The sequence below is a fragment of the Pseudophryne corroboree genome, chromosome 1, assembly GCF_028390025.1.
Source record: "Pseudophryne corroboree isolate aPseCor3 chromosome 1, aPseCor3.hap2, whole genome shotgun sequence".
Taxonomy (NCBI): Eukaryota; Metazoa; Chordata; class Amphibia; order Anura; family Myobatrachidae; genus Pseudophryne; species Pseudophryne corroboree.
Window position 1 is genome coordinate 418,317,112 of NC_086444.1, and position 12,294 is coordinate 418,329,405.

The window sequence follows — 12,294 nt, forward strand, 5'->3', positions numbered from 1 at the left end:
ATACTTTGTGTCTGTAATTATAATATATGGTAAATGCTTTAATATTCAGTGGCGCAGAGACGGGGTGGGCGGTTACTGTGCCAGAGTCTTCGCTCTCTAGAGGCCAGTGTCATCTTCCCAAATATCACTGGCAAGATGGTGCTGGCCGAGGAGGAGCGACCCACTTCCAGTTCAAGTAAGGTAGGACGCAGAGGCCCTCCCCCGCGCACCCTGCCCCCGTGTGTTAAAACAGCGCTGACCCCGCAATTATTTTCTTATTAAAATATTTTTATAATAAAGGGCATAGTCATGGCCACTTTATAAAGCCACACCCCCACCACTTTACGGGGGCCCGGCGTGGCTCTCTACGCCCATGTTCATATTTGGTAATAATTTTCTCCAGACACTATTCTCACATCTGTGTCATAGTGGCATACAGTATGTACTGAGCCTTGGCGATAGAGAAAACACAGAGATAAACTACGAACTAAAAAGCTTCTGTCATTTTTCAAACATAATTTATCAGGTAGGAGCTGGTTGGCTAGTACTTTAACTCTCTCCAAGGTTTATTTAGTACATATGCCATATAGTATCATGTTATATGCAAATAGGGTATTGTGAATAACGATGTCAAGCTACATATGTACATGGAATGCAGTTAATATCTGGAAAGACGGGATTCCAGCGGTCCATATACCAATGCCGGAATCTCAAAGGACGCCATAAGCACGACCTCTAAATCCCGATGGAGGTCGGGATCCCGGCATCAAAATACCAACAGCCAGAATCCCGATCGGTCTCCCAGCGAAACTCGCTCACGTCTTGAGATGGGAGGTTAGGTTTAGGCATTAGAAGGGGGCTTAGGGTGCAGGGACGGGAAGGGTATGGTTAGGTACCGGGGAGGAAGGGTTAGGTTTAGGCACTTAGAAGGGGAGGTTAGGGTTGGGGTGCAGGGACGGGAAGGGTATGGTTAGGTACCAGGGAGGAAGGGCTTGGTTTAGGCATTAGAAGAGGGGTTAGGGTTAAGGTGCAGGGACGGGAAGGGTATGGTTAGGTACTGGGGAAGAAGGGTTAGGTTTAGGCACTTAGAAGGGGAGGTTAGGGTTAGGCACCAAGCATGGAGGATTAGGTTTAGGCAGCGGGGAAGGGAGGATTAGGGTTAGACACCACCAGGGAGGGTTAGGTTCAGGCACCCACAAGGGAGGGTTAGGGTACTTTCCAGGGGACTGCCAGGATTCTGATGGTCGGGGTGCCGCTGTCGGTATTCTAACCGTCGACATCCCATCCATCAGGATATCATACTGAACCCATCTACACTTTAGTAGTGCATAGAATGTTTCTCCTGATGTATAAGTGGCACATATGCTAGTTGCCTACAACTAGATGCATCACAATGCCTCAAAGTGATCTTATGTTACGAATATGTGCATTTTCATATGCATATTGCTGTCCCATATGAGCTGCCAATAGTGTATGGGTTCAAATTCATTCCAGAGATTGGAATTTTGGATCTGTTTTTGCTATTACATGCAACTGTTTAGAGGAAGTTAGCCAACTGCTTCAACCAATGCTCACATAGTTAATAATTTATTCAGACTGGTAGGTTGCTCAACACTGCACTGTACCTGGTAGCACAAGATTGAAAAAAAAAAACCACACAGAACAATATTTATTATTTTTTACATTTTTGATTTTCTACATATTGCAAAAAGTGTCTACAGGAAAACATGCGCTGTGGTTTGTAAAGGTGCATACATACGGAGCGATATAGCTGAGCGATTTTGACTATATAGTCAAAATCGCTCACAAAAATTTAGTGCATAGTGCTCTGTGGGTACACAGCTAGCAATGCACGTTACCGCCAAGTCCCTATCGCTGCTGAAAATACACTGTACAGGCAAGTCAATTTTGACTTAGTCGCTGGAAAAGTAAAAACCTCCCCCTATTTAAATGAGTTAACCAAACTCAATAGAAAAGTTAGTCAAAATCTCCTACTGCCAGTTCAAGGGAAAACGCTCAGTCAAAATCTCTCATAGTTAAAATCTCTCCGTGTGTGTGCACCTTAATAAGTGTGCAAGCGATTTTGGATATGGGCGATTTTGGCCAACTCATTTAAGCAAGGGGATGCTTTTTCTTTTCCAGCGACCTAGCCAAAATTGACTTGCCTGCACAGTCTATTTTTAGCAGCGATAGCGACCTGGCGGGGACACGCATTGCTATCGCTGGCTGTGTACACACAGAATGATAACGATATGCATTAACTTTGAGCGATTTTGACTATATAGTCAAAATCGCTCAGCTATATCGCTCCGTGTGTATGGACCTTTATGTAGTCAAAATCGCTGGTAAAGTTAGTCAAAATCTCCTACTGCCAGTTCAAGGGAAATCGCTCAGTCAGAATCTCTCATAGTCAAAATCTTTCCGTGTGTATGCACCTTAAGACATTTGCTAATTTCAGATTTGAAGGGGTATAATTACTAAAGCTGCTAAAATTGAACCATTTTTCTAGGATGAAATAGAGAAATGATAGACAGAATCTGATTGGTTGCTATGGGCAACATCGCCACTTTTCATTTTTAGAAGCTTTAGTAAATTTAACCCTAAGAGTATAAAACATTTAAATTTTCTTTTTATTTTGTTCCCATTCAGAAGCAAGGAATGAAGTTAAGCAGTGACACAATTTGAATTCTTCCCTGAGTTTTAGTAATAAACTAGACATAATAAAAACTCAATTTGAGACTACAGACAAATAGAGCACTAACAGACATTCTCTAGACTGCTTTTCCAGTACATGAGCATGTTTTGGCTAAGCCCAATTAAAACTGCTACAGCTCAGTACTCCATTTAGGCGGTAAAGGTCACTAAAGGTTGTGCATTATCTGCTTAGAATTTCAACAATGATATTTAATTGGTATTTGATTGTAGTAGTGATGTTACATCACTGAAGAGGGGATATCTTCAGTGGAATCATGATGCGAGACTCCATGTTCCGCACAAGGGGGACTGCAATAAGAACAAAGCAAACAGTCATGTTATACTGTATAAATAATTGCACACCTTAAGGTAGGGTCTATTATTTTTAGATCTTCATTTGCCTCTTGTGCAAGTTACTTACAAGACAATAGAGGGTTGAACACATGGAGGAGATAAGCGTTCTTAAGTAATTTCTCCAGCCTTTTCTCATACGTCCTAGAGGATGCTGGGACACCAAAAAAACCAAGGGGTATAGACGGGATCCGCAGGAGACATGGGCACTTTAAGACTTTTAAGGGGCGTGACCTGGCTCCTCCCTCTATGTCCCTCCCCAGACTCAGTTTTAGAAATGTGCCCAGCGAGACTGGATGCACTCGGGGAAGCTCTACTGAGTTTCTCTGAAAAGACTTAAGTTAGGTTTTTTATTTTCAGGGAGGCTGCTGGCAACAGTCTCCCTGCTTCGTGGGACTGAGGGGAGAGAAGTATGACCCACTTCTGATGAGTTCCAGGGCTCTGCTTCTGCTGACAGGATGCCTCCTGCACCTGAACGGAGATGATAATAATAGTAATAATAATTGTATTTATATAGCGCTCTTTCTCCAATAGGACTCAAGGCACTTAACAGATACATAGCATAATATAGTACAGAAAATAATGAAGTACATTTTCATAAAATACAGAAGCATGAAGATACTAAAAGGGACACTATGGAAATCGTTGAGAAAACAGGAAAGTCTTGAGTCTACTTTTGAAGGATTCTATAGTTGGTGCCTCTCGCACTGTGCGGGGAAGTGAGCTCCACAGAGTCGGAGCCGCGTACGCTCGGATACTCGCTCCCACAGCCTGCCGTCACCTCCTTTCAGAGCCAGAAGACAGGTGAGTACAGAAGAAAAGAAGACTTCTCTTCAGTTTGACGGCATTCTGAGGTACCGCGTAGCGAGGAAAGCACAGTGCGCGCCATGCTCCCACACATCACCACCGCTGGGTGCAGGGCGCTGGGGGGGGGGGGGGGGGGGGGGCGCCCTGGGGCAGCATTTACCTCACAAATCACTGGCCAGAGGGGACATAAGTGCCTAGGCACTGTCCTAACCCCCGCCAGTATAAATATATAATTAATTAAAGCGGGACAGAAGCGCGCCATTAAGGGGGCGGGGCTTCGTCCTAACTGCTCACTGTACTCGGCGCCATTTTATTCCTCACAAGCCACAGATCCAGCTGGTCCTTCCTCATCAATAGCAAGTACTAAAGGGCTAAAAACAAGTGGGGGGGGGGGCACAATTGTTCAGTATAACAAGCGCTGCAGCTCTGAGGCACTTAGGGGTGTTTTCAGACCTGTGTTTTGGCGCTGGGGTGTGAGCTGGCTTTTTCCCTCTGTGTTCCCTGGCAGGCTTTATTTTGTGTTCTGTCCCCTATAGGCGACATGTCTGAGGCAGATTATTCCTCTCAGGGGGATAATATGTTAGGGACACCAAGTATTATGGGGGCGGCCATGTCGGCACCGACGACTGTTGATTGGTTGACTACTTTAAATGCTTTGAATGCTAATATCACTCTTCTTAGTCAGAAGTTTGATCAGTCAGAATCTCAAACCCAGGTGTGGAAGAGATCAATGGAGGACGCGTTATTACAGGTCCAGGACCCCTCAGGGTCACACAAAACGTAGTTTTGACCAGTCACTGTCGACTATGCTGATTCCAGATTAGATCCAAAATTAGCAGAGAGTATTCAGCACATGATTGTAGCAGTTAAGGACTTATTGCATATCACAGAGGAGCCTATTACTCCTGAAACGAGGGTCCTTATATATAAGGAGAAGAAGCGGTCGGTTACGTTTCCTCCTTCCTTTGAACTGAACGCTCTCTTTGATAAAGTCTGGGACAGCCCTGATAAAAAATTTCAGATTCCTAAACGGATCACGGTGGCATATCCATTTCCCACTGCTGATAGGGAAAAGTGGGAGACTGCCCCCACGGTAGACAAAGCCCTCTCGCGCTTATCTAAGCAGGTAGCTCTCCCGGCGTCTACCACGACGGCCATTAAGGAGCCTGCTGATCGTAAGCAGGAGGCTACCTTAAAAGCTATTTATACGACCACGGGTACGCAGCTCAGGTCTATCATTTCGTCGGCGTGGGTAAGTAGCGCTATTGAGAAGTGGGCAGAAAATTTGTCTTCTGAAATGGATACTCTCGATAGGGATAGCATCTTAGTGACGCTCAGTTATATCAGAGACGCGGCTGCGTACTTGAAGGAGGCTGCAAGGGATGCTGGCCTGCTGTGTGCTAAAGCCAATGCTATGTCGGTTGCAGCTAGGCGAGCGCTTTGGTTTCACCAGTGGAATGCTGATGCTGACTCCAAGAGAAATATGGAGTCTCTTCCATATAAGGGTGGTGAGTTGTTTGGTGACGGCCTCACTGATTTGGTGTCTACGGCTACCGCAGGTAAGTCGTCCTTTTTGCCCTATGTTCCTGTGCAACATAAGAAAACACACCACTATCAAATGCAGTCCTTTCGGCCCAATAAATATAGGAGAGGCCGAGGTAATTCCTTCCTTGCTACCAGAGGTAGGGGAAGAGGTAAAAAGGGCACCCGCCTCCTTGGGTTCCCAGAAGCAGAAGTCCTCTCCGGCTTCTGCAAAGTCCACCGCATGACGCTGGGTCTCCCCCTCCAGGAGACCGCGCCGGTGGGGGCACGTCTAAAGCTCTTTAGTCAGGTCTGGGTTCGCTCGGGCCTGGACCCTTGGGTTGTACAAATTGTGTCCCACGGGTACAAACTAGAGTTTCAAGACATTCCCCCTCGCCGTTTTTTCAAATCGGCCTTACCAGCTTCGCTTCCAGACAGGGATCTAGTCTGTGGAGCGATACAAAAATTGTGTCAAAATCAGGTTGTGGTCCCGGTTCCCCTGGCACAACAGGGAGAGGGCTTTTATTCAAGCCTGTTTGTGGTACCGAAGCTGGATGGCTCGGTCAGACCGATCCTAAACTTAAAATCTCTCAATTTGTACCTAAAAAAAAAAATTCAAATTCAAGATGGAGTCTCTCAGAGCGGTGATCTCCAGTCTGGAGGAGGGAGAGTTTATGGTGTCGTTGGACATAAAGGATGCATACCTACATGTCCCCATCTATCCCCCTCACCAAATTTTCCGGAGATGTGCAATTCAGGATTCTCATTACCAATTTCAGACGTTGCCGTTTGGCCTGTCCACGGCTCCGAGGATTTTCACCAAGGTGATGGTGGAGATGATGGTTCTCCTCCGCAAACAAGGAGTCACAATAATTCCGTATTTGGACGATCTCCTGATAAAAGCGAGATCCAGGGACCGGTTGGTACAGGACATTACACTGTCCCGGTCGATTCTTCAACAACATGGTTGGCTCCTAAACTTGCCAAAATCACATTTAGTCCCGACAACGCGATTAGCGTTTTTGGGTATGATACTGGACACAGTCCAGCAGCGAGTGTTCCTTCCTGTGGAAAAGACTCTGGAAATTCAGAGTCTGGTCAAACTCATTCTAAAGCCAGGAACAGTTTCTATCCATCAATGCATTCGGTTGCTGGGGAAAATGGTGGCGGCATACGAGGCCATTCAGTTTGGCAGATTCCATGCCAGAGTGTTTCAGTGGGACCTGTTGGACAAGTGGTCCGGATCCCACCTTCATATGCACTGGAGAATAGTTCTATCTCCAAAAACCAGAATCTCACTCCTGTGGTGGCTCCACAGCTCTTACCTCTTAGAGGGACGCAGGTTCGGGATCCAGGACTGGATCCTAGTGACAACGGATGCAAGTCTCCGAGGCTGGGGGGCAGTCACACAGGGGGAAAACTTCCAAGGAAGATGGTCAAGTCAAGAAACTCATCTTCACATAAACGTTCTGGAGTTGAGGGCCATTTACAACGGGCTTCTTCAAGCGGAACATCTTCTTCGAAACCTGCCAGTCCTGATCCAATCGGACAATGTAACAGCAGTAGCGTACATAAACCGCCAAGGCGGTACAAAGAGCAGAGCGGCAATGGCAGAAACCACGAAGATCCTCCGCTGGGCGGAGAAACATGCAAGCGCTCTGTCAGCAATATTCATTCCAGGAGTGGACAACTGGGAAGCAGACTTCCTCAGCAGACACGATCTCCATCCAGGAGAGTAGGGCATCCTTCAGGAGGTCTTCACTCAGGTGACAAGTCTTTGGGGGATTCCCCATATAGACATGATAGCATCTCGCCTCAACAAGAAACTTCTGAGATATTGTTCCAGGTCCAGGGACCCTCAGGTTGCGGCAGTGGATGCACTGGCGACGCCATGGGTGTTTCCGTCGGTGTACATATTCCCTCCGCTTCCTCTCATTCCATAAGTTCTGAAGATTTTGAGAAGAACAAATGGTTCCTGCGCTCCTTGTGGTGCCAGACTGGCCAAGGAGAATTTGGTACCCGGATCTTCGGGCATTACTAGTCGACGATCCTTGGCCTCTTCCTCTTCGCGAGGACCTGCTGCGGCAGGGGCCGTTCGTCTATCACGACTTACAGCGGCTACGTTTGACGGCATGGTGGTTGAACGCCAGATTTTAGCCCGGACGGGTATTCCCAGTGAAGTCATCCCTACCCTTATCTTGGCTAGGAAGGGTGTGACGTCGAAGCACTATCACCGTATTTGGAGGAAATATATTTCCTGGTGCGAATCCAAGAAGGCTCCGGTGGAGAAATTTGACCTTGGACGTTTCCTCCATTTTCTACAAAATGGAGTGGATGCGGGCCTTAAATTAGGCTCCATAAAAGTGCAGATTTCTGCTTTGTCAATTTTCTTTCAGAAACAATTGGCCTCACTTCCTGAAGTGCAGACGTTTGTAAAAGGGGTGTTGCACATACAACCTCCTTTTGTGCCCCCTGTGGCACCTTGGGACCTTAACGTGGCATTAACATTCCTGCAATCACATTGGTTTGAACCTTTACGTAAGTGGAGTTGAAATTCCTCACTTGGAAAGTTGTCATTTTGTTGGCATTGGCATCCGCAAGGCGGGTGTCTTAGTTGGCGGCCTTGTCTCACAAGAGCCCTTATTTGGTCTTCCATAAAGATAGAGCAGAATTGAGGACTCTGCAACAATTTCTGCCGAAGGTGGTGTCCTCTTTTCATATCAACCAACCTATTGTGGTGCCAGTGGCTACTGGCTCTTTGGCTGAGTCAAAGTCTCTGGATGTGGTCAGAGCTTTGAAAATTTATGTCGCCAGAACGGCTCAGATTAGGAAAACAAAGGCTCTGTTTGTCCTGTATGCTCCCAATAAGATTGGGTGTCCTGCTTCTAAGCAGACTATTGCCCGCTGGATCTGTAACACGATTCAGCAGGCTCATTCTACGGCAGGAATGCCGTTACCGAAATCGGTAAAGGCCCACTCCACTAGGAAAGTGGGCTCGTCCTGGGCGGCTGCCCGGGGTGTCTCGGCATTACAGCTTTGCCGAGCTGCTACTGGGTCGTGGTCAAACATGTTTGCTAAGTTTTACAAGTTTGATACCTTGGCCGATGACGACCTAAAGTTTGGTCAATCGGTGCTGCAGAGTCATCCGCACTCTCCCGCTCGCTCTAGAGCTTTGGTATAACCCCTTAGTTCTTTTGGTGTCCCCAGCATCCTCTAGGACGTATGAGAAAATAGGATTTTAATACCTACCGGTAAATCCTTTTCTCGAAGTCCGCAGAGGATGCTGGGCGCCCGTCCCAGTGCATACTGTATCTGCTGTTTAGTTGAGGTTGCACACAGGTTGTGTTTTTCAGTATTTTCAGCGTGTTGATGAATTTTGTTCATGTCCGTTGACATGTATTCAGTTGAATACCATGTTGGACGGCATACTTATGGCGTGAGCTGGTATGATGCTCACCTTGGTTTAATTGTTAATTCCTTTCCTCGAAATGTCCGTCTCCCTGGGCACAGTTCCAAACTGAGTCTGGGAGGGATATAGAGGGAGGAGCCAGGTCACGCCCCTTAAAAGTCTTAAAGTGCCCATGTCTCCTGCGGATCCCGTCTATACCCCTTGGTTCTTTTGGTGTCCCCAGCATCTTCTACGAACTACGAGAAAAGGATTTACCGGTAGGTATTAAAATCCTATTTTCTTCTACATGATTTCACTGTGTAGATTCTTAAGGGGAGAGGCAGACTATCCGGCACCCCTCTTTCCGCCATGTGCTATCCAAATAACTGAGTCCATACGTGTGTTGGGCAAAAAACGGTCAAAGCTTTATTTCTTTACATACAACACCAATATCAAACACCAGAGGTCGCAGCATAAAGAAAAACTGGTGGCATATCCGCAGATGGGGGAGGCGTGCTTGGCCCGAGCCTGCAAGCCACAACAGCCCCCCTTACTTCCGTACCTGGTAGGTTGGGCGTGTTCGGCCAAACCTTGTAGGACGCAACAGCTGACCCCCTTCATACCATGGGTGCGTGATTGGTCCGTGTAGGCATGCAGCATCCTGCTCCCTACCCCTTCATACCGTGTAGGTGGGGACATGCTCAGCCCAACCTTGTAACCACGCAGCAGCCCGCTCCCCACCCCTTCATACCATGTAGGTTGGACATGCTCAGCCAAACCATGTAGGCACCCAGCATCCCGCTCCCCACTACTTCCTACCATGTAGGTGGAGGTGTGCTCAGCCCAGCCTTGTAGGTACGCAGCATCCTGCTCCTCACTCCTTCATACTGTATGGGTGGGGGGGTGCTCGGACCAACCTAGAGTCAGGCATGCAGCGTATTTCCTGGTGAGTATACCAGGCCCTCTGACATCCCCCTACAATGCCATGCTTTGCTCACCACTTTCCCTATGCCGCTAAGTTCTCCTCTGCGTGCAAGTGCTAACCCCTCTTTCCTTCTGCTTTTTATACCCCATTCTCTCCCAGAGCTGCCTTACTGTCAAGCTGGTTATAGGAGTATCAAAACTGGGACGGACTACCTTGCCCGTCCTCTCCATCCCTGCACAACTGGCCTGCCGGCCACCTAGTGCCGGTGCCATTTTGGCATCCTTTGCCCTCGTTATAGGTATTGCAAGTAGCAATGAACTGGAATGATATCTTATTTATTTAGGCAAGAGGTAGCGAAAACACCGTTCTTCATTTCTTGGAAAGATTATATCTACAGGCATTTTAACCATCAATCGTCTTGTAAGTAGTTTGCACAAGAGGGGAATATCTAACAGAATCTAAACAGAAGAGATCCTAATGTGAACTATTTTCCATGCTTATAACCCCTAGTGATTATTGTTCTTTTACGGTCTTATCTGTATTTGGTAGCTAATATAGGGGCCACATCAACAATTAAGATTGCTGAGGTTTATTTGAAGAGCATGAAACCAGCATTTATACATATCTCTTCGGCATATGTACATATAATCTTCAGTTAGGTTGTGCACAGGATTTAATATTACATTTGTTACAGACTCAAGCCTTCTTTCACTGCACATCTTTTTTTAGAAATCGATAAAAGGTAAAGTGGTATTTCTCATAAAATATTAGTAAACTCCGATTCACGAAACTTCTCTTACCCGTGTAATACACATTTTCATCCCATCCTCTTTTAGTCCATGCTGATTTTCTAGTGTCTTCTCTGGACTGTAGATCTTTGTAAGCTGACAAGTTTACAGATCGTGATTACATACACATTACATATAAAAAAATAAGTTCAGATTAAGTTTTAGGCAATAAATACAAAATAAAAAAAGGTGTACTGCATCTGTTGGGCATCTTAACTAGAGTTTCATAATGTATTAATTAAAATATTAGTGACAAGACAAAATGGAATGCAGTGAATAATACCCGTTCAGGAGACCAATGCCGGAATCCCAACAGCCAGCATTTTACCAAAAGAGGGAATCCCGACACCCACTCTGTATTCCCACTCGGTTGGTGGGTCCACACCATCATCCAAGTGAGAATAGAACTTGTGGCAAGCGAAGTGTAGTGAGCTACCGGGCCTGATGTGTGGCAAGGGAACTCGCTGCCGGGATTTCGGCAGACGGGATGCCGCTGTCAGTATAGTGACAGCCAGCATCCCGTCTGCCGGGATATCATATGTATCCCAACAAAATATATAGGGCTAGCAGTTCAAGCTTTGGTTTACTTCATCCAGTACTAAATACAGTTAATAGAGCGCCAACAGAAAACCTTTCATTATACTTACCCCAAAGGTGATGCACCACATATAACTCTCCTATCTGAGAGAAGAATCCACCCACAGCCTCCTGATTTTCCTGGCGATACCTAATAGCACGAGCCCTGAATTTAATACGTGAAGGTCGTAAAAAAATTGGTAAGATAGATATGAAGGTTAGCCTGGAAAAATCATTTTGTAAAATTTGATGTCAAAGAAACAAAATGAACAACATTTTTTTTTGTTTTTACAGAGAACCAATCACTATTGAAAATGCATTATATAACATTACACCACAATCTACTTACTGTATAAAGCAATTTATTCTAGAAAAATATAAATTTTTTAAGCTATTCTTTATTTTTTAGGTTTAGCATACTGTTATTATATGAATTGAAATGTACATGTGTGTTTGTGCATATTCCAAAATTCAGGCATATTATTGAAGTCTATCAATGTGCTATCTATCCTATAACTGCCATCTTAAAGCTGTACAGGAGGAAAGAATTTCTCATGAGGAAAATGGAGACGATACAGAGGCAAATGGATTGTAAAAAGCATATTAAATGCTAGCTTTTGCTATAAAACATGTTTGTGTGGAAAGTTAGGATTAGACGGTGTATTTAACCTTCATGTATGAAGAATTAAAACTGTGGATTTATTTTTAATACATGCCCTTGCAGCCAGACTCAGACAAAGCCCAGATGTTCAGGGGATCTGTATTCACGATATTTAGTACAAAATCACATCCTCTGCACATGTAGTTTTAACCCTATTCTCACACCAGACATCCTTCCTAACCAATTTATGTACAGTAACTCAAGAATCACAGCCAAACTCTAATTCCAAGTTGGAAGCCTAGCTAAGTCCATTCACAATAGGAAACTTGGCCTCCAATATTTTAAAATAATTACTATGCCACCCAGCAGTCACATCCTCTCCTGGAACATTAACTTTGGTTACCAAAAATAAGTTGACATAGAGGATGCACGGAGTCTACTTTCAACCCGTGCTTACTAGGTACAGTACCTCAAACCAGCTTCAGCACAAATTACCGCTTCCAAACACTTCATATATTAGAACAGTGAACAAAACTAAAGAAATAACTGGAATTGGCCCTGTATCCATCACTACTCACATAACTCTGAAGGCACCTATTTTTCCTACTGGACTGCACTGCAGCCTTCCCATAACCTTGAACGGAGTGTTTAAACAGGTTTCTAC

General features: G+C 45.5%; 1 protein-coding gene across 5 annotated transcripts in view; it reads right to left on the minus strand.

Annotated features, from left to right (window-relative positions):
• Positions 1–521: 521 nt before the first annotated feature.
• NIPSNAP1 (nipsnap homolog 1) overlaps positions 522–12,294 on the minus strand; it is a 74,881-nt gene continuing 63,108 nt past the window's right edge. For 4 of the 5 annotated variants that reach the window (XM_063913355.1, XM_063913356.1, XM_063913357.1 and 1 more), the window contains 3 exons: positions 11,101–11,195; positions 10,466–10,549; positions 522–2,982 (listed from right to left, as the gene is read on the minus strand). In XM_063913355.1, the coding sequence (XP_063769425.1) occupies positions 2,918–2,982; positions 10,466–10,549; positions 11,101–11,195 (244 nt within the window). In that variant the 3' untranslated portion in view covers positions 522–2,917. The remainder of the gene's footprint in view (positions 2,983–10,465; positions 10,550–11,100; positions 11,196–12,294) is intronic. The other variant, XR_010171222.1, reaches the window with a different exon arrangement.